The following is a 20790-nucleotide window of genomic DNA, read 5'->3' on the forward strand; positions in this document are numbered from 1 at the left end:
TTACTGGATGGTCACGCTGTAAGAAATTAAATTCCTGCTGTGAGATTAGTGCAGATTCCTTTCACTCATTGAATTTAGCATCAATCCTTCTCTTGAGTTGGTATGTGGGGTCGCCCTGTAGAGGAGAGTAGGTATTAACCTGTCCTCTATTTCCTATTTTAGCTAGGAAATCCAATATTACAATACTTAAGCTTCCTTTCATTTTCTTCAGTTAATTTTTGCACGGCAGGGTTCTAATTTACCAGTTTAAAATCCAGTTCTGGATTTCTATTTAATTTAAAGACAACTTCCTTTTTATACACCCTACATTGTTTATATTTTATCGTTATAAAAGGCCCAAGAGCAATCAACTCTGTGTATATAAGGGATAAAAATTAGGACAGTAAAAATGTATGTTTTTTTCTTATTTTCCAGGCCTTCTCTGAAACAATGTTGATCTATAAAAAAAAAAACCTATACAGATTGATATATAGACTTGAAAATTGGTCTGTACATTATTTAAACTGGATCCCAGAACCAGAACTCTGTATGTATTTAAACAATGTAGGGAGTAACAGACAAATGTGTACATAGTTCTCTGTGACAAAGGATAACAGGAGAACAAAGTTAATATGAAAATATAAGTGAATTTAAAAGGACATGGAACCCAAACATTTTCTTTAATTATTCAGATAGAGCATTGCATTTTAAATAACCTTCCAATTTACTTCTATCAAATTAACTTCATTCTTTCTTTATCCTTTGTTGAAGGAGCAGCAATGCACTACTGGGATCTAGAGGAGCACATCTTTTGAACCAATGACGAGAGGCATATATGTGCAACCACCAATCACCAACTAGCTCCAAGCAGTGCTTTGACACTCCTGACCCTACCTAGGTATGCTTTTAAACAAATGACAATAGAACAAAGAAAATCAGATAATAGAAGACAATTGGAAAGTTGTTTAAAATTGTATACTATATCTGAGTCAAGAGAGTTTATTTTTTTTACTTTACTGTCCTTTTAAGTGTCTTAAAACTACATACTCCGTTCAAATCATGCAGGTTTAAATTAGAATTTCCTATCCCTTTGGGACAAGCTCCGATTGTAGAACCGTTTAAAATGAAGTTCAGCTGTCAAGAATTAACTTGAAATGTATCTTTAATACAGCTATCCAAACATGCAATACGTCTAGACAGCAGTAGGTGGAAGCTTTGAGCAGCACTTAAAGGCTTACATATTAGTTTGTGCTAATATTTCGAGGAATGCGGAACCAGCATAAAGTCACCGGGTTGCAAAATCAAGAGTCCAGTTTGAATGGGGAAAAAGGAGGAGCCCAAGCAGGTTTGACACCCAGACATTGCCTTTGCCTTGTGCTATAGACAGCCAACCTTAGAGGACCATGTGAATATCTCTCTGGTTTGTGTTACGCTGTTCCTGGATTGTCAAAAAAAAAAAGGCTGAGCAGATATACCACCAGGACGAAAATAAAGGGTGAGGTTTAAGACTGTTTATAAACCATGGCGGAAGAAAGAAACAGAAGAGCACTGCAGGAGCTGCTACACAAGCCAGGGAACAACATATGCTCAGACTGTGGTGCTGCTGGTAAGAAAACCTCTGTTATTTTCACCCTATTGTCTGCGTGACATGCCGTTCATAGTACAGAATGCATCTCCCAGGCATGAGCCCAACTTCTGCTAGTGATTCGCATTTACTATATGTTAGAAACCCGTCGAAATCCCTTCTTCCTTCCCCTCATTATTATGTCATAAATTTAGGTCGTAAAGTAAATAGGGAACAGGGCACAATATTATAAAAATTACATAGGTCATTGTCAAGTGTTGTGCGTGTGTTTTTTTTTTTTTTATGAAAACGTTTTAGTGTCAGTGTGGTGATTTCTACAAGGTTGTAATATTTCTTGTACATGGATGCTCCTTGTCTTCTTAGCTTATGCACATAACATTTTACTTGATGGGGAATGAATAAAAATAAATAATATTACAAAGAACATATAGTTTCCAAACAGTCTGGCAAATATATTTTTTACTCATAAAATAATAATAACAGAATATGATTAGGTGTGGAGTGTGATGTATTGGAATGTAATGTTTCAAGCTTCAGATTTATGTTGATTTGTGGAGAGATCGGAGATATATTAGTGAATAGGCTCTGCAAAGTAATGTGAAGTAAATGTTTCATTCTCATAGATTCACTAAGAGTCTCCGGTAAGAGAGATGTATATGATGCTTACATATCCTATGGAGATGATTTAGTACAGCGTGAGCTGCTTCTCCAAGCGTGATGAATCAGTTACATATACCAACATAGAGGTTTGTCGTTGGAGAGTTATTTGAATTATTAGTGAATCTGTGGTTGGTAGGCAGTAGGAGATTTTATCATGCAACCCTTAGGCTTCTGGGTATGTCTAATTACCTGTGATACACATGTCTACAAAGATGATTAAGAAATGTTGATAATAGTCTTTTTGCATCAGGTTTCAAATCTGTGTGTTCCATAATGAATAATGTAACAATAATAACCATTAAGGACTGAGCATTTCTGACTACGACTTCCCCAAAAGACCAGAGCATTTTTAGCATTTTTGCCATCACTACATTTAAACAGAAATAGAGCATTGTTTTTTTTTATATTTACCTATCAAAATAAATAAATAAAAAATATATATATATATATATATATATATTTTTTTTTTACCTTTTATTGCCTAAAATTTAGCTTACATACCAAATTCACTCCTAGGGGCCGATTTATCAACAGTCGGACGGATATGATCTGCTGTAGCGGATCATGTCCGCCTAACATCGCTGAATGCCGACAGCATACGCTGTTGGCATTTAACATTGCACAAGCAGTTCTGGTGAACTGCTTGTGCAATGCCGCCCCCTGCAGATTTGCGGTCAATGGGCCACTAGCAGGGGGTGTCGATAAGCCCGATCGTATCCGATTTGGTTGATTGCTGTCTGGCCCGTCTCTGAGGCGGCGGACTAGTTAAGGAGCAACAGTCTTAAGACCGCTGCTTCTTAACTGCGGTTTCTGGTGAGCCTGAAGGCTTGCGCAGAAACAGGGGGATCAGGGGCCATTCGGCCTATGTTAAATCGACCCCCTAGAGTCATGTGTCTTACACTAATTCTTTTTTTCCCTACCCATTACACAGACATTCTAAATTACATTAAATAACGGCGTGTCCTTTGCTTTTAATAATTTTTCTCTTCTACTATAGGTGCTACAGCTTGCAATGTGTGTATTATTTTAGGGTCTGTTGTATGTGGTTTTTGGGGCGGAGGCTGTTCTAGACTTAAAGGCCTTAGGCAGAACTTGAACATGAGGCCCCCCCCAGTAACGCATGCATATATTCACATGCTCCTACACACAGTTCTTTACCCATACATTCACACACTCATATACAAAGACATTTACCCACCTATGCACGCACTTATATAAACAATCATATACCCTTACATTCAAACACTCATATACACAGACTGGAGTGCCTCCACCCAGTCAGAACTCACTCCAGTGGGCCCATGTTCCTCCGTACAGTGTCTGAGACCCTATAAGATGTTCCTATGTGTACTTACTTAAAGGGACATGAAACACAATTTTTTTTCTTTCATGATTCAGATAGATACAATTTTAAACAAGATTCCAATTTACTTCTATTATTTATTTTGCTTCATGCTTCAGATATCCTTTGTTGAAGAAATAGCAATGCACAAGGGTAAGCCAATCGCACAAGTCACCTATGCGCAACCACCAATCAGCAGCTACTAAGCCTATCTAGATATGCTTTTCAACAAAGCATATAAAGAGAATGAACCAAATTAGATAATAGAAGTTAATTGGAAAGTTGTTTAAAATGGCATGTTTTTTTCTAAATCATGAAAGAAAACAATTGGACTTCATGTCCCTTTAAATCTCACTGACCTACAATAATAGAAATGAATGATTAACTCAGGTGTGCCTCCACCCAGTTAGAATTCACTCCGGTGTGCCCATGTCCCTCTGTACAGGGTCTGAAACTCTCTCAGGTTTGCTTATGTTTTCTCACTGAAGTATCACTTAGCCACAATAATTAAATATTCTAAAATACTTAATTGTAACAAATGGTAAACTTTGGTGTGCCTCCACCCAGTCAGAACTCAATCCAATGTGCCCGTGTGCCTCTGTACAGTGTATGAGACCCTATAAGATGTGCCTATGTGTCCTCACTTAAATCTCACTGACCTACACTAATAAATACTCCTAAAATACTTCATAGAAATGAATGGTTAACTCAGTTGTGTCTGAAGTGCCTCCACCCAGTCAGTACTCAATTCAATGTGCCCATGTCCTTCCGTACAGTGTCTGAGACCCTCTCAGGTGTGCCTATCTTTCCTCACTTAAAGGGATAGGAAAGTCAAAATTAAACTTGCATGATTCAGATAGAGCATGTAATTTTAAGATACTTTTATATTCACTTCTATTTTTAAATGTGCTTCGTTCTCTCAGTATCCCTTGCTGAAAAAGAATACGCACATATCATACACCAGTGGGAGCTGCTGCTAATTGGTGCCTGCTTACATTTGTCTCTTGTGATTGGCTAACTAGATGTGTTCAACTTCCTGTCAGTAGTGCAGTGCTGTTCCTTCAGCAATGGATAACAAGAGAATGAAGCAAATTTGATAATAGCAGTACATTGCAAAGTTGTTTAAAATTGTATTTTCTATCTGAATCATAAGAACATTTTTGAGTTTACTATCCCTTTAAGTCTAACTTACCTACAATAATTAAATACTCTAAAATAGGAATGAATGGTTAACTCGGTTGTGTCTGGAGTGCCTCCACCCAGTCAGTACTCAATTCAATGTGCACATGTCCCTCATGGTTTACCTATGTTTCCTCACTTAAGTCTCACTGACGTATAATAATTCAATACTCTAAAATACTTCATAGGAATGAATGGTAAATTCAGTTTTGTCTGGTGGGTCTCCACCCAGTCAGAACTCACTTCAGTGTGTCCCACTGTACACTGTCTGAGACCCTCTCAGGTGTGCCTATGTTTCCTCAATTAAGTCCTACTTACCCACAATAATTAAATACTGTAACATACTTCATAGACAACAACAAAAAAAGGAGAGAGGCGCTGTATGTGTGAATCAATCGACAACTGAAGGAGAGTACAAAGATAGTGCAGGGTACTCACATTCTGTGAAGGCACTCCTATGTGCCAATAGTTGCAGGCTGGTTTTCACAGCAGACCAGCTTGCTGATGTAAGCAGTATCTGGGTTCCCAGGAGAGGCAGCGCCCCAAGGTAGCGTAGCGTAATGCACTCAGCAATGAGGATGTATAGTTTAAAAAATGTTTTAATTCAAAGTAAAAACAATATTAAAAACAACTCATGCTGTTGTGTGCACAAACAGATCATGCAACATGTTTCACGGTTAGCACCGTTTAATCAGATGCCTGAGGAAGAAGGGGAAGCGTTCCCCGAAATGTCACTACAAATAAAACAACCTTTGTAGTTAAGACCAGAGAGTGCTGTCTTCTATCTTTTGCTATTATTACCCACATTCATGCACCCTGGCAAATCGTGATACTGTTCGTGAGAGTGCACTTGTCCTATTAACCTATATATCTCTATCTATATCTCTTTTGGTGTTTTTTTTTTTTTTGTTTTTTTTTTTTTTGTTCTGGAGTATATTTTTTTACCTTTATAGCGCCCACTATAGGGTGTTAACCCTTTGTAAAATACTTCACAGGAATGAATGGTAAATTTAGTTTTGCCTGGAGGTCAGAACTCACTCCAGCGTGCCCATGTACCACTGTACAGTGTCTGAGACCTTGTCGGGTGTGCCTATGTGTCCTCACTTAGGTCTCAGTGATTTATAATAATTAAATACGCTAAAATACTTCATAGGATTGAGTGGTAAACTCAGTTGTGCCAGGAGTGCCTCCACCCAGTAAAAACTCACTCCAGTGAACTCTGATCCCACCTTACAGTGTCTGAGACCCTCTCTAGTGTGCCTGTTAATTTACTTAAAGGGACATACAATTTTAAACAACTTTCCAGTTTACTTCTATTATCAAATTTGCTTAATTCTCTTGGTATGCTTTGTTGAAGGAGCAGCAATGCACTACAGTTATCTAACTGAACACATGGGTGAGCCAATGACAAGAAGTGTGTGTGTGTGTATATATATATGTGTGTGTATGTGTGTGTGTGTGTGTATATATATATATAATGTGTGCAACCACCAATCAACAGAGAAAACCTAGGTTCTTTGCTGCTCCTGAGCTTTCCTTTCAGCAAAGGATAACAAGAGAAGGAAGCAAATTAAATAATAGAAGTTAATTGGGAAGTTGTTTAAAATTGTACTACCAAAATTCTAAAGGAACATTTTTGGGTTTCATGTCTCTTTAAGTCTCACTTAGCTACAATAATTAAATACGCTAAAATACTGCATAGGAATCAACGCTACATTCAGTAGTTCTTAAAGTGCCTATGTTTCCTTACTTAAGTCTATTTTACCTACAATAATTAAATACGCTAAAATACTTCGTAGGAATGAATATTAAATTCATTCTTAGAGTGCCTGCACCTAGTCAAAACTCATTAGTGTAAGCCCATGTCCCTCCATACATTGTCTGAGACCCTCTCTGGTGTGACTGTTTGACTGTTTCTTCACTTAAAGGGACAGTCTACACCAGAATTGTTATTGTTTTAAAAAATAGATAATCCCTTTTATTACCCATTTCCCAGTTTTGCATAACCAACACAGTAATAATAATAATATACTTTTAACCTCTGTGATTATCTTGTATCTAAGCCTCTGCAAACTGCCCCTTTTTTCAGTTCTTTTGACAGACTTGCAGTCTAGCCAATCAGTGCCTGCTCCCAGATAACTTCTCGTGCACGAGCACAGTGTTATTTATATGAAATACGTGAACTAACACCCTCTAGTGGTGAAAAACTGTTAAAATGCAATCTGAAAGAGGTGGGCTTCAAGGTCTAAGAAATTAGCATATGAACCTCCTAGGTTAAGCTTTCATCTAAGAATACCAAGAGAACAAAGCAAAATTGGTGATAAAAGTAAATTGGAAAATTGTTTAAAATGACATGCTCTATCTGAATCATGAAAGTTTATTTTGGCCTAGACTGTCCCTTTAAGTCTCTCTGACCTACAATAATGCACTAAAATACTTCATAGGATTGAATGATAAACACAGTGGTGCCCACACCCAGTCAGAATTCACTCCAGTGTGCCCATGTCCCTCCAGAGAAGGTCTCAGACACTGTATGGAGGGACACAGGCACACTGGAGGGAATTCTTACTGGGTGGAGGCACTCCTAGCACAGCTGAGTTTACCATTTATTCCTATGAATTATTTAATTATTGTAAGCAAGTGAGATTCAAGTGAACAAAAAGGCACACCAGAGAGGGTCTCAGACACTGTATGGAGGGACACAGGAGCACTGGAGTGAATTCTGACTGAGTGGAGGCACTACTAGCACAGCTGAGTTTACCATTCAATCCTATGAAGTATTTTAGTGTATTTAATTGTTGTAGGTAAGTGATGAAACATAGGCAAACTAGGAGGGTCTAAGACACTGTACGGCGGGACACGGGCACACTGAAGTAAATTCTGACTGGGTGTGGACACTCTAGGCACAACTGTGTTTATCCTTCAATCTTATGAAGTATTTTAGCATATTTAATTATTGTAGGTCAGTGAGACTTAACCCCTTAATGACCACAGCACGTTTCCATTTTCTGTCCGTTTGGGACCAAGGCTATTTTTACATTTTTGCGGTGTTTGTGTTTAGCTGTAATTTTCCTCTTACTCATTTACTGTACCCACACATATTATATACTGTGTTTCTCGCCATTACATGGACTTTCTAAAGATAACATTATTTTCATCATATCTTATAATTTACTATAAAAAAATTATAAAATATGAGGAAAAAATGGAAAAAAACACACTTTTTCTAACTTTAACCCCCAAAATCTGTCACACATCTACAACCACCAAAAAACTCCCATGCTAAATAGTTTCTACATTTTGTCCTGAGTTTAGAAATACCCAATGTTTACATGTTCTTTGCTTTTTTGCAAGTTATAGGGCCATAAATACAAGTAGCACTTTGCTATTTCCAAACCACTTTTTTTCAAAATTAGTGCTAGTTACATTGGGACACTAATATCTGTCAGGAATCCCTGAATATCCCTTGACATGTATATATATATATATATATATATATATATATATTTTTTTTTTTTTTTTTTTTTTTTTTTTTTTTTAGAAGACATCCCAAAGTATTGATCTAGGCCCATTTTGGTATATTTCATGCCACCATTTCACCGCCAAATGCGATTAAATAAAAAAAATCGTTCACTTTTTCACAAATTGTTTCACAAACTTTAGGTTTCTCACTGAAATTATTTACAAACAACTTGTGCAATTATGGCATAAATGCTTCTCTGGGATCCCCTTTGTTCAGAAATAGCAGACATATATGGCTTTGATGTTGCTTTTTGGTAATTAGAAGGCTGCTAAATGCCACTGCGCACCACACATGTATTATGCCCAGCAGTGAAGGGGTTAATTAGGGAGCATGTAGGGAGCATGTAGGGTTAATTTTAGCTTTAGTGTAGTAGACAACCCCAAGTATTAATCTAGGCCCATTTTGGTATATTTCATGCCACCATTTCACCGCCAAATGTGATCAAATTAAAAAAAAAAAAAACGTTAAATTTTTCACAATTTTAGGTTTCTCGCTGAAATTATTTACAAACAGCTTGTGCAATTATGGCACAAATGGTTGTAAATGCTTCTCTAGGATCCCCTTTGTTCAGAAATAGCAGACATATATGGCTTTGGCGTTGCTTTTTTGGTAATTAGAAGGCCGCTAAATGCCGCTGTGCATCACACATGTATTATGGCTAGCAGTGAAGGGGTTAATTAGGTAGTTATAGGGAGCTTGCAGGGTTAATTTTAGCTTTAGTGTAGAGATCAGCCTCCCACCTAACCTGACACATCACACCCCCTGATCCCTCCCAAACGGCTCTCTTCCCTCCCCCACCCCACAATTGTCCCCGCCATCTTAAAGGGACATTATACACTCATTTTTTCTTTGCATAAATGTTTTGTAGATGATCTATTTATATAGCCCATAAAGTTTTTTTTTTTTTAAATAAATGTATAGTTTTGCTTATTTTTAAATAACATTGCTCTGATTTTCAGACTCCTAACCAAGCCCCAAAGTTTTATGTGAATATCGTCAGCTACCTTCTCCAGCTTGCTCCTGTTTGTGTAAAGGGTCTTTTAATATGCAAAAGAAGGGGGAGGGGGGGAGTGTCTTATTTTCCACTTACGTGGGCTTTCCAGCTCCCTTTTCAACAGTGCCAAATTGACAGCTTCTAAGTAAGTTTTTAAACAGTTTTATACTGGATTTTTATATCAGTATCTGTGCATCTTATTCTTTATAGTAGTGTCTATTACATGCAGTTATATGAAAATGAGTGTATACTGTCCCTTTAAGTTTGAAATCAAATGTTTGTTTTTTATTTTTAGTTTTTTCTGTAGTGTAGCTGCCCCCCCTCAACACCCAACCCCCCACCCTCTCCCAGATCGTTAATATTTTTTATTCCCACCCTCTCTCCCACTGAGTTCCACCTTGTGCCTCTTCCACTTGTTCAATGTTTTGGGTTTCACACGTGTGCGCGCTCACGTGCACCCCCTCCTCTACTGATGGACGCCCACTCGCCTGCCTGGACACCCTCCCACCCACCAACGATCATAGCTATCAATAGCCGATGCAGAGAGGGCCACAGAATGGCTCTCTCTGCATCAGACTGCTTAAAACAGTTATTGCAGGATGCCAAAAATATCGAGGCATCACTGCAATAACATGAAAGCGGCTGGAAGCGATCAGGATCAGGGTACGTCCTTGGTCGTTAAGGACATTTTTTTTGGAGGACGTACCCTGCATGTCGTTGGTCATTAAGGGGTTAAAGGGACATAAAACCCACATTTTTTCTTTCATGATTCAGAAAGAGCATGTGATTTTAAACAACTTTCCAATTTACGTCTGTTATTTAATTTGCTTCCTTCTCTTGATATCCTTTGCTGAAAGGTTTATCTAGGTAAGCTCAGGAGCAGCAAAGAACCTAGGTTCTAGCTGCTGATTGGTGGCTGCATATATATACTGATTGTCATTGGCTCACCCATGTGTTCAGTTAGAAACAAGTAGTGCATTGCTGCTCCTTCAACAAATTATACCAAGAGAATGAAGCAATGTGATGATGGAAGTAAACTGGAAAGTTGTTTAAAATTGTATGTTCTACCTAAATCATGAACAATTTTTTTTTTGGGGGTTTCATGTCCCTTTAAGTGAGGAAACTTAGGCAAACCAGGAGGGACTCAGACACTGTAAGGAGGGACATGGGCCCACTGGAGCGAGTTCTGACTGGGTGGAGGCACTCCAGACTATCAAGTATTCATTTATTCGTATAAAGTATTTAATTATTGTGAGAAAGTGAGACTTAAGTGAGGACTCATACACATAGGCACACCTGCAGGGGGGTGGGAGGGGTTAATAAGGGATTATTAATAACCCTGTTAAGGGGGGCGTGTCTAGGCAGCGGCCATGTTAGGTCGCAATATCTGTGGCTCTGAGTTGGATGTTCCTAACCCGCTGGTTATTGAGCCCATCCTGCAACTTTGACTAAAATCACTGGCAACTTTGAATAGCACACAAACTGTGGATCAAAAAGACACCAAATTTGCAGAGTATATGAAAACTAGACCCAGATCTGGACCGCTGGAACCTTAGGCATCGGCCTTACGAGGATTCAGCACACCCCCCCATACTTGGGGTATAGCAGTTGTGTTTAAACTTCCTTTTCTACTTCTAATAGAGAACCATCACCCATAGAAAGGGACTATTCTGAGTTACATATTAAACCGAATTCACCGTGATAAAATGGAGGCTCTAGCAAAATGGGAGGCGCGAGTGAGCTGACTATTGCAGGACCACTTCCGAGACCTTGAGAGAGATCTATGTGCTATCCTCTTAGAGGGGCGGCTTCCCAGTGGATCACCCCGGGCACCCGCCGAATGTGTTCTGGCAGATAGTGAAAGCCCTGATCTTAGTCTGACTGGAGGGGCTGCCCTTTTGGCTCCAATGCAGATCTCAGCAAACCGGGACCCACAAAAACCCTGCCCAACCTCACACCTACGCAGGCAATCTCTGAGATGAATGGAGACGTGTCCCATCCTACAATGCCCTTCAACCAGCGGGTGGAAATCGGACCGAAAATATGCAGGGAGGAGCCCCAAAAGCCGATCTATGGAGACCTAGCCTGTTACACAAAGCCTCATGCACTCCCGACACAAACCGGGCCTGACATGGGATCAAAGGAGACAGAGGTATGTTTATCCGCATGCGGGGCTTGTGGCGAGACTGACAGCCCCACAACAGGGAAGCAGAGCCGTTCCGTGCCCAAGTCAGGAAATGAAATGACAGCCTGGAGATTCCTTGATTTTAAATAGCTGTGCCGCTGTCGGGTATCTCAAACCCCCATTTCCTAAAGTCGCCCTGTGTGGAACATATGGAGGGCAAGTGCTGACTCATATTTGTTGGACCCGCTTAGATCCCCAGCATCTAACAGTCCCCAGTCCCTGTGGTGAGCAACCTCCTCCTCTTTGGACTGGCGGCTTGCGAGCAGAACGCCATGGTGTAGGCTAAACATCACAGGAAACGAAGCCTATATCTGGGCATATAATACTCGAAAAGACGCTACAGTGAACTTCTGCTATAACCAAAAGATATACTCGCTACAATAAGGCTTTATGTACATTAATGGGTTATTATATACAGAATGACTGTATGTTTGAGATATAAATACTGGTCATGGAACCTTCACATAGTTACACTTAATCATTATATTTCTAGACTTATTACTATTAAGTATTCTATGTCACCCACATGTCCTTTGTTTTAGCCATCATACTCTTTAAGCATTTAAAATGTTCATATTAACTATTTAATCAAGGTTAAACCTGTTGTGACTTGTAGTTGAAGTATGTTATGTTTGATACATTTGTAATTAGTAGTCTTTTTGGGCCATCTAGATGTTTTAGTTTTTTTTTTTTTTTTACCCATACTGTTTATGTTCAGGTATATTAACAGATAATCAAATTGTCTGCTGCATCCCTATAAAAGATTGGATATCCACATTTGAGTAAGACAATACATAGTAAGATATCTAAATGTTAGAATATAACGGGTGGTATGTGTAATGTTCTAGTTCTGTTATGAAATATATCCCAATACACTAGTAGTTAGAACTCTACCATTTCAACACTTGCTCCCTATCTAAGTTCAGTAACATACAGCACCCTATAGCATCTCATTAATAGGTACTGTTCTATTTCAGGATTGTTGTAAAAAAATTTAAATAGTTAAAGCTTCATCCTAGTTATATACATATAGGGCACATTGCCCTAACTTACACTAGACCTCTGCTTATCTTGTAGTACAGATAGGATTTTTTTTTTAAGGAGCAAAGCTAACCCATTATGCTTCAAAGGTGCGCAGCCTGCGGCCGTGGCGGCTCACCACAAGCAAATTTTAATGACCAATAATCTCGATATGAGCAGACAATAGCCCGTTTATGAGACTGGATGCAGCCCTGAACTCCAAAACTCTCCAATGTTACTACAATGTTATTTACATTTATATATGGATGGATGTAGGGAAGCTATATACTATAGTGTAGACGTGTTAATAACTGTCCACCCACTACCTCTATTATAGTCTTCTACAATCATATGTAGTTATCATCCTTTCCTAGTGATATCTGCATGTGAATCCTGCCCAGCCGTTTAATTTAGGTTATTATTTAAGATGGTTCCCTCATCATTGCACTTTCCAATTTAAAAAAAAAAAAAAAATGGGTCCAAAAGTGACCCTTTCATTCTATTCCCCTCATATTCCCCTTATCCATTTTACTTAGTAAGTAGTGGTCCAAGAGTGGCCATTATACTTTAAATAGGGGAAATCATCCATTTTTAATTTCTGACATATAAAGGGATATATTTTATAAAACCACACTAAAAATGAGGTTATATAATTGCGCAGTTGTTTCATATTATACATATTAACATGACAAGTCAGTATATATCTGATAAACCTGTCGTGATTTATTATATTTCTGACTTCTGTACATTTGAATCTGCATGATGGTTGTATCTGTAATATTTAATCCTCAATAAAAAAAAAAAAAATAAAAAAAAAAAAAATCCTGTTACGGGGATAATAATAATTATATATATATCTATTGAAATCCATAGAACATATTCTATGTGCAGAACATTGGAATGTTAAAAAATGTATAGTAAACACACAGTATAACACTTTATTAAATATGAATATTGCATAAATATGTTTTTTTATGTTTTCATCTACTTGTGTAACACAGTAACTTACGCTGTTATGTCTATCCGTAGTGAAGAACGGATAGTTGAATCTTACACTGCCGCAGCATGTACCCGGAAGAATCAGAAACTCACTTCCTGGTCCACGTGTGTCTATAGGGCCAATCACAAGGAAGCATCATCGTAACTATAGCAATTGAAAAAGCATGCAGCAATATAGCAATAGCCTTATAATCGTACATTGTAGGACCGGGGTTCAAGTGATCGAATCTCAGAACTTTCACAATGTATATTGTGGGGCTAGTGAATCGCCAAAAGTGCATAGGTATTGAAAAATCTGCCACAATAGCAACCCGATAAGCATCAAGACAACTAACCAATCTAATAAATTTAACCTATTAGTAGATCTACTAAAAGCTTTATGTGATGTTAATTTTCCATTAGTATTGGTGATTGGTTTACAGACAGATATAAGATAAAGAAGCAGGTATATGTACACAATGTGATAAAGTAATGAGATCTGATTATACCTACAAGCTCAACCCATTTTTTTAGGATGTGGCTTCAAAACACAAAATCAGTTAATTCATATACACAAATAAACGTTAAAAAGCAAATTCTCATAGATTTTATACTGTGCACATGGTAAAAATGTAATTGGAAACACATTAAGGGAAAAACTATTTTACAGTATACTGTCCCTTTAATGTAACAATAAACAGACACCTGTCCTTATCTGGTTCATTGCTATTTTTGTTCTCCTTCCTTTAAATTAAGATGCGTGCTTGCTGAAGCGTGAGGCTGTCAGCTCCGCAATCAGGAAGGGGGGAAGTGCTAGCACAAGATTGGTGGCTGTATATCAGTTACATCTGTAATCCACCATGTTCAGTCACTATATGAAACAACCGTCCCAATAAATTCCAACTAGAAGAAACCCAGAGAAGCTTTAGATGGCTAAACACAGCGTTACAGGAGACTTCTAAAAACAGTGTGCATTCTGTAATTTATTTCATGCTACCACTTTCTGCTGCATAGTAGCATCACACACTGCTGAGTTTTTACCTCTGCTCTTTTATTCCAACTGGTCATTTACTAAGTTGTGACATACAAAGATCACATGTCACTTGTTCTGTGATTTACAGCAGTGATAGGATGGGACTTATCAAAGAGTGATTAGATAAATATTACATGCCGACAGCAAGGCAGTTTAAAAAATAAAAACAGCAGCCCTGTGTTTGAGTGGAGCTCTGCTCGATGCTCAGTGGAGAAATTTGAGGTTTTTATTAAATGTGCAGAAGCCATATGTATGAGGGGTTCGTTGTGTGGCCCAGTGCTGAGCTATAACATGCTGCTGCACATGTTCACTGTCTTATGAGTAATAAGTCAGCAGTCACAGCACGGCACGGGTGGAGGGGGCAGCACTAGTGGAGGGGGGGGAGGGCTGACAACAATAGGTGCACACAACCTTGCCCAAGTTATTACTATAGTTCAGCAAAAGTAATTGTCATTACTTTCCATAATATTATGTTATAGACTGCTTTGCTTGCCTAGCATTACAGTAAAATAAGTAAGTCTAAGTCCTGCTGTCTGGTCCAACAAAGTCTGTCTACTCTGAGTCAGTCACAGTCAGCGTTGAGTCAGACAGTCATCAGTGGGTGTAATAGGTACTTACCACCAGCTCTGGCTGTATGACCCTCCTCCTCTTCCATCCTGTCTGGGTTGGGATTCCAGACCTCAGGGTCAGAGAGCACACTTGGCAGCACTGTGGGCTAGATTTATGAAGCCCCTACGGCAGCAAGTTCTCACAAGAACTTGCTCGCCGTGATTTATCAAGCAGCGGTCACCAGATAACGCTCTTCGCCACCTCTAAACTGGCGAAATTCAATCTCCTCGGTCGAGTCCGACCGAGGAGATTGACAGCTCCTGCCCGCGCGTGATTGGCTGTGCGTGGGCAGGGGGCGGGATTGCACGCGAGCGCAAAATTGCGCTCGTGTGTAATGCCAAATACCTGCGGGTAATTTCGCCCAGCCACAGGCGAGCTGAGGCGTACAGGGGCGCGTATATGCGCCCCTGTACGCCTCGGCTATAATAAATCTAGCCCTTGTGTGCATGGTTCTTCTGGGCCTCTCCAAACTCCTCCCCTAGACCTTCCTTCAGTGAATCAGTGCATCTGGGCCACAGGCTGCTTTTTATAGCGCAACCTGTAATCCCTGCCCTTCCCATGCTGTCAGCCAATGGGAGTTTTGTGTGTTGTTTTTTTTTTTTTTTTTTAGACCCTCATAGCTTAAACGGTCTTATAGATAATAATGGGGTGACCTTAGAATTCGAATGGACATAATACTCATGTGCAAACTGCTCTAAATCAGGGCAAAACTCCCCTTTTACTGGATCTTCATAAAATATTGAATCCAAATTGTTACATTTTAGCAACATTTTTGTTTCCTTCTATGTCAGATTCTGCAAGCTTCCCCCCCCCTCCACACCCCCTGAAAAAAACAAAAACATTTAACACACTGTACCATGGAACACATGGCTTTTTTTTTTTTTTTTTTTCTCCAATATTCACCCCTAATTTTTCTTGGGAGGGCACTGCCCCAAATGAAGTAGCCTCCACTGCATTAAAGGGACACTGAACCCACATTTCTTTCATGTAATTAGCAAGAGTCCATGAGCTAGTGACGTATGGGGATATACATTCCTACCAGGAGGGGCAAAGTTTCCCAAACCTTAAAATGCCTATAAATACACCCCTCACCACACCCACAATTCAGTTTTACAAACTTTGCCTCCCATGGAGGTGGTGAAGTAAGTTTGTGCTAGATTCTTCGTTGATATGCGCTTCGCAGCAGGCTGAAGCCCGGTTTTCCTCTCAGAGTGCAGTGAATGTCAGAGGGATGTGAAGAGAGTATTGCCTATTTGAATACAATGGTCTTCCTCTAGGGGATCTATTTCATAGGTTCTCTGTTATCGGTCGTAGAGATTTCTTCTCCTACCTCCCTTTTCAGATCGACGATATACTCTTATATACCATTACCTCTACTGATTCTCGTTTCAGTACTGGTTTGGCTATCTACTATATGTAGATGAGTGTCTTAGGGTAAGTAAGTCTTATTTTATTTATGACACTCTAAGCTATGGTTGGGCACTTTATATGTAAAGTTCTAAATATATGTTTTAAACTTATATTTGCCATGATTCAGGATATTCAGTATTCCTTGTTTCAGACTGTCAGTTTCATTTTTTTGGGAAAATGCTTATGAATTAATATTTTTTCTTACCTTAAAAATATTCAAATTGACTTTTTTCCTTGCGGGCTGTTAGGCTCGCGAGGGCAGAAAATGCTTTAATTTATTGCGTCATTTTTGGTGCGAACTTTTTTAGCACAAAATTTGTCATTTCCGGCGCCATAGTTGACGCCGGAAGTTTATTTTAATGTTTAATGTATTTTAATGTTATGAATGTTTATCTTTAGCTATGGTTTGTAATAAGTTATCATGATAAACTTTTACATGCAGAATCCATTAGTATTTATGCTTTATATATTGCTATTCTTTTTACATCTTATGTACAAGATATACTTAGAAATTTATAAGAATATTTTTCTGATTCTATTTTAAAGGCTTTGTCTGACATCCTGCCTTCTAATAAAATTTTTAGGTCTTTTTCAAACTTCTTTTTTAGTTGATGACGTTTCAAATGACCAACAACATAATGAATTATCCTTCTCTGATGGTGTTTTTTCTCATTCAGAATTTTTCTTCATCAGATATTGACACTAACAAATCTACTTTTTTATTTTTTAATAGAGTACATTTGTTCTTTGTTCAAAAGGTGTTGATTATTTTGGATATTGAAGTAACTAGTTCTTTTGATTTTTAAGACTAGCTAACATTTAAATTCTGCTTATTTATCTTCTGTGGTTTCTTCAGAGGTTTTTTTCCAGTTCCTGATACTAGGGAATGGAATAGGCTGATAATTTTCTTTTAGTCCTTCTTTAAAGGGACATTATACACTCATTTTTTCTTTGCATAAATGTTTTGTAGATGATCTATTTATATAGCCCATAAAGATTTCTTTTTAAAAAAATGTATAGTTTTGCTTATTTTTAAATAACATTGCTCTGATTTTCAGACTCCTAACCAAGCCCCAAAGTTTTATGTGAATACCGTCAGCTATCTTCTCCAGCTTGCTCCTGTTTGTGTAAAGGGTCTTTTCATATGCAAAAGAAGGGGGAGGGGGAGAGTGTCTTAGTTCCCACTTGCAGTGGGCTTTCCAACTGCCTTTTCAACAGAGCTAAACTGAAAGCTTCTAAGTAAGTTTTAAAACCGTTTTATCATGGATTTTTATATCGGTATCTGTGCATCTTATTCTTTATAGTAGTGTCTATTACATGCAGTTATATCAAAATGAGTGTATACTGTCCCTTTAAGGTTTTTAAATTGTATTCTTTGCCGGCAGTTAGTTTTCAGTTTTGAGGAAAAGATTCCTCAAGTTAATGGGGCTATCTCTACTCCTGCTAAATATACTATTATTCTTATAGCAAATAGTATTTATTTTTTTCCTTCAGATGGTTGTATCTTATTTAAGGAAAATTATTTTCAGGTACTTTTCTTAGACCTGTAATTTATTTGGCTGATGTTGCAATTGCTTCATCTTTCTGGTTGGATACTTTAAGATCAAGTATCGGATTATGATTTGTTTAGCATTGTTAAAAGGACAAAATCTACTACTCATTTGAAGTTCAGACTAAGTGCTATTGCATTGTCTTGTTATCTTGCATTTGTTGATTGTGCAAGTCCAGTGTGTTGACTGGTCCTTTAACTTGATTAACATGCTAATAATTTCATTTGTGTTGTCATTTTAATAAATATTTTCGCAAATGAGGTTTAATCTATGTCTTTAGCTATTTTAGCTAGAAGAACTTTGTGATTTCAATCTTGGAATGCTAATTTGATTTCTAAAATCCATATTTCTTTTTATCCAAGATAATTATTTAATTCATAATTGGATTCAATTCTTTAACTGTTACTCTGGGCTTCAAGATTGAGTTCTAAGACTAAAACTTTAAGCTTATATTAGTTTTCTGTTCTTACTAAGGAACGGAATCCTGAATTCTTCCCCAAGTAACATGTTTATAATTGGAAGTTTTTTTCTTCATTCAATTAAGCCTTTTAAAAGTTCAAAGTCAGCTCCCCAAATTTGCTTGTAGGTGCGGTTCTTATTCCAGCTTGGCTGGTAAGGGGCAGGTTAAGACTTTTTTGAAATTTGTTTGGTTCTATTCGGTCCAAACTTCTTAGTCTTTGGGTACAGAATAGGATTCAGAGTAAAACAGTCTGTGAGAAGTCTTTTTTCTCTATCATATTCCAGCTATTCCAGTAAGACTAACACTTTCCTGAAGTGTGTTTCAGACCTATATGTTTTGGGTACTGACGAAGTGCGGCTGGTCACCCGTTGTTCAAGCGCTGCTCAGACCTGGAGTTTTCTGGGGTATTTATTCCAGTTTCATTTTAGGAACTGGGTTTTGGGGTTTTATTCAAGACTATTCATTGTTCCAAAGATGGAAAATCTTTTGAATTGTCATATGTGTACCATCTTTTAGAATGGTGTTTATATGGTCTATTCTGCCTTTTTGGTCAGTGATGGCATTATTTGTTTACATAAGATACAATAGATGCATATCTTCATTTTCTGTTTTCATTCAGATTATTTTTATTTTCTGAGATTCTCTTTTTTTGACAAGCATTACCAATTTGTTGCTTTTCCTTCTGGTCTAGCGACAGCTCTAAGAATCTTTTCAAAGTTCTCAGTGTTCCTTATTTGGACGGTATCGTGGTACTGGCTCAGTCTTTTCGTTCTGCGGAATCTCATACGATTCAACTTTGTTGTTTCTTCAAGACATAGTTAGAGGATCTTTTTATCAAAAGCTCCTTGATTCCTCACACAAGGGTCACCTTTTTTAGGTTTCCAGATAGATTGTGTCAATGTTTTTGTCTCTAACAGACAAGTGACAAGTTTATTGGGTTCCGTTTGTCGGAACCTTCAGTCTCTATTTCCTTCAAGTTGCTATATATGCATGGAAGTTTTAGGTTTCATGGCTGCAGCATTGGATTCGATTCCCTTTGCTCATTTCATAGGAAACCTTTCCAGTTTTTTATGCTGAATAATGGTGCAGGGATTCTAGGATATCACTTTTTATATCTTTGAATCCTAATGTTTAACTATCTTTGATTCGGTGGTTAAGATCATTATCATTTAGTTCTACAGGTCTCTTCGGTTCTTTCAACCTGGACCATGATCTCTACAGATGCGAGTCTTTTAGGTTGGGAGGCTGTCTGAGGATCTCTGTCAGCACAAGGGGTTTGGAAATCTCAGGAGGCGAGATTACCATTTGATATTTTGGAACTCCGTGCATTCTCAGAGTTCTTCAGTTGGTTTCTTTTTGAAGAAGAGACGTTTGTTTTTTCAGACAGACAATGTCACAACTGTGGCGTATGTCAATCATCAGGGTGGGACTATCAGTCCTTAGGCTGTGACAGAAGTATCTCGGATATTTGCTTGGGCTAAATCCAGCTCCTATCTAATTTCTGTGGTCTTTTTCCCAGGTATAGACAATTGGGAAGCGGATTATCTCTGTTAATCAAGCTTTACATCCGGGAGAATGGTCTCTTTACCCAGATATGTTTTTCAATTTTTCAGATGTGAGGGCTTCCAGAAATAGATCTGATGGAATCTCATCTAAACAAGGAACTTCCCAGGGGCCTGTTCAGGTTCGGGGATCCTCAGGCGGAAGTAGTGTATGCATTGACACTTCCTTGGAATGATCAATCTGCCTATATTTTTTCATCTCTGGTTCTTCTTTTTAGAGTGATTTTCAAAATCATCAGAGAGCAATCTTTGGTGTGGCTGGTGGCTCCAGCATGGCCACACAGGTTTTGGTATATGGTTCTTGTTTGGATGTCCAGTTGCCGATCTTGGCTACTTCCATTAAGGCCAGACCTTATATCTTAACATTCGTTTTTTTCATCAAGAATTCAAATTATTAATTTGATGGTATGAAAATTTAACGCTTAGTACTTAGTCATAGAAGTTTCTCTGACTCAGGGATTTATACTATGTTGAAGACTTGTAAATCTGTGTCTAGTAGGATTTATTATCGAGTTTGGAAGATTTACATCTCATGATGCTCTTCTTATGAATTCTCTTGGCATTATTTTAGAATTCCTAGGTTTTTATAGTTTCTTCATAAGGTTTTGCCTGCATGTTCCTTGAAAGGACAAATCTCTGCTTTTCCTGTGCTGTTTCACAGTAAGAATTGCTAAATCTTTCTGATATTCATTGTTTTGTTCAGGCTTTGGTTCGTATCAAG

At 38.1% G+C, this 20790-nt stretch overlaps 1 protein-coding gene across 1 annotated transcript in view; it reads left to right on the forward strand.

Annotated features, from left to right (window-relative positions):
• The first annotated feature begins 1341 nt into the window (after positions 1 to 1341).
• ADAP1 (ArfGAP with dual PH domains 1) overlaps positions 1342 to 20790 on the forward strand; it is a 1315539-nt gene continuing 1296090 nt past the window's right edge. The window contains exon 1 of the mRNA XM_053695288.1: positions 1342 to 1585. Coding sequence (XP_053551263.1) covers positions 1501 to 1585 — 85 coding nt within the window. The 5' untranslated portion in view covers positions 1342 to 1500. The remainder of the gene's footprint in view (positions 1586 to 20790) is intronic.

The sequence above is a fragment of the Bombina bombina genome, chromosome 11 (genome assembly GCF_027579735.1).
Source record: "Bombina bombina isolate aBomBom1 chromosome 11, aBomBom1.pri, whole genome shotgun sequence".
Classification (NCBI taxonomy): Eukaryota; Metazoa; Chordata; class Amphibia; order Anura; family Bombinatoridae; genus Bombina; species Bombina bombina.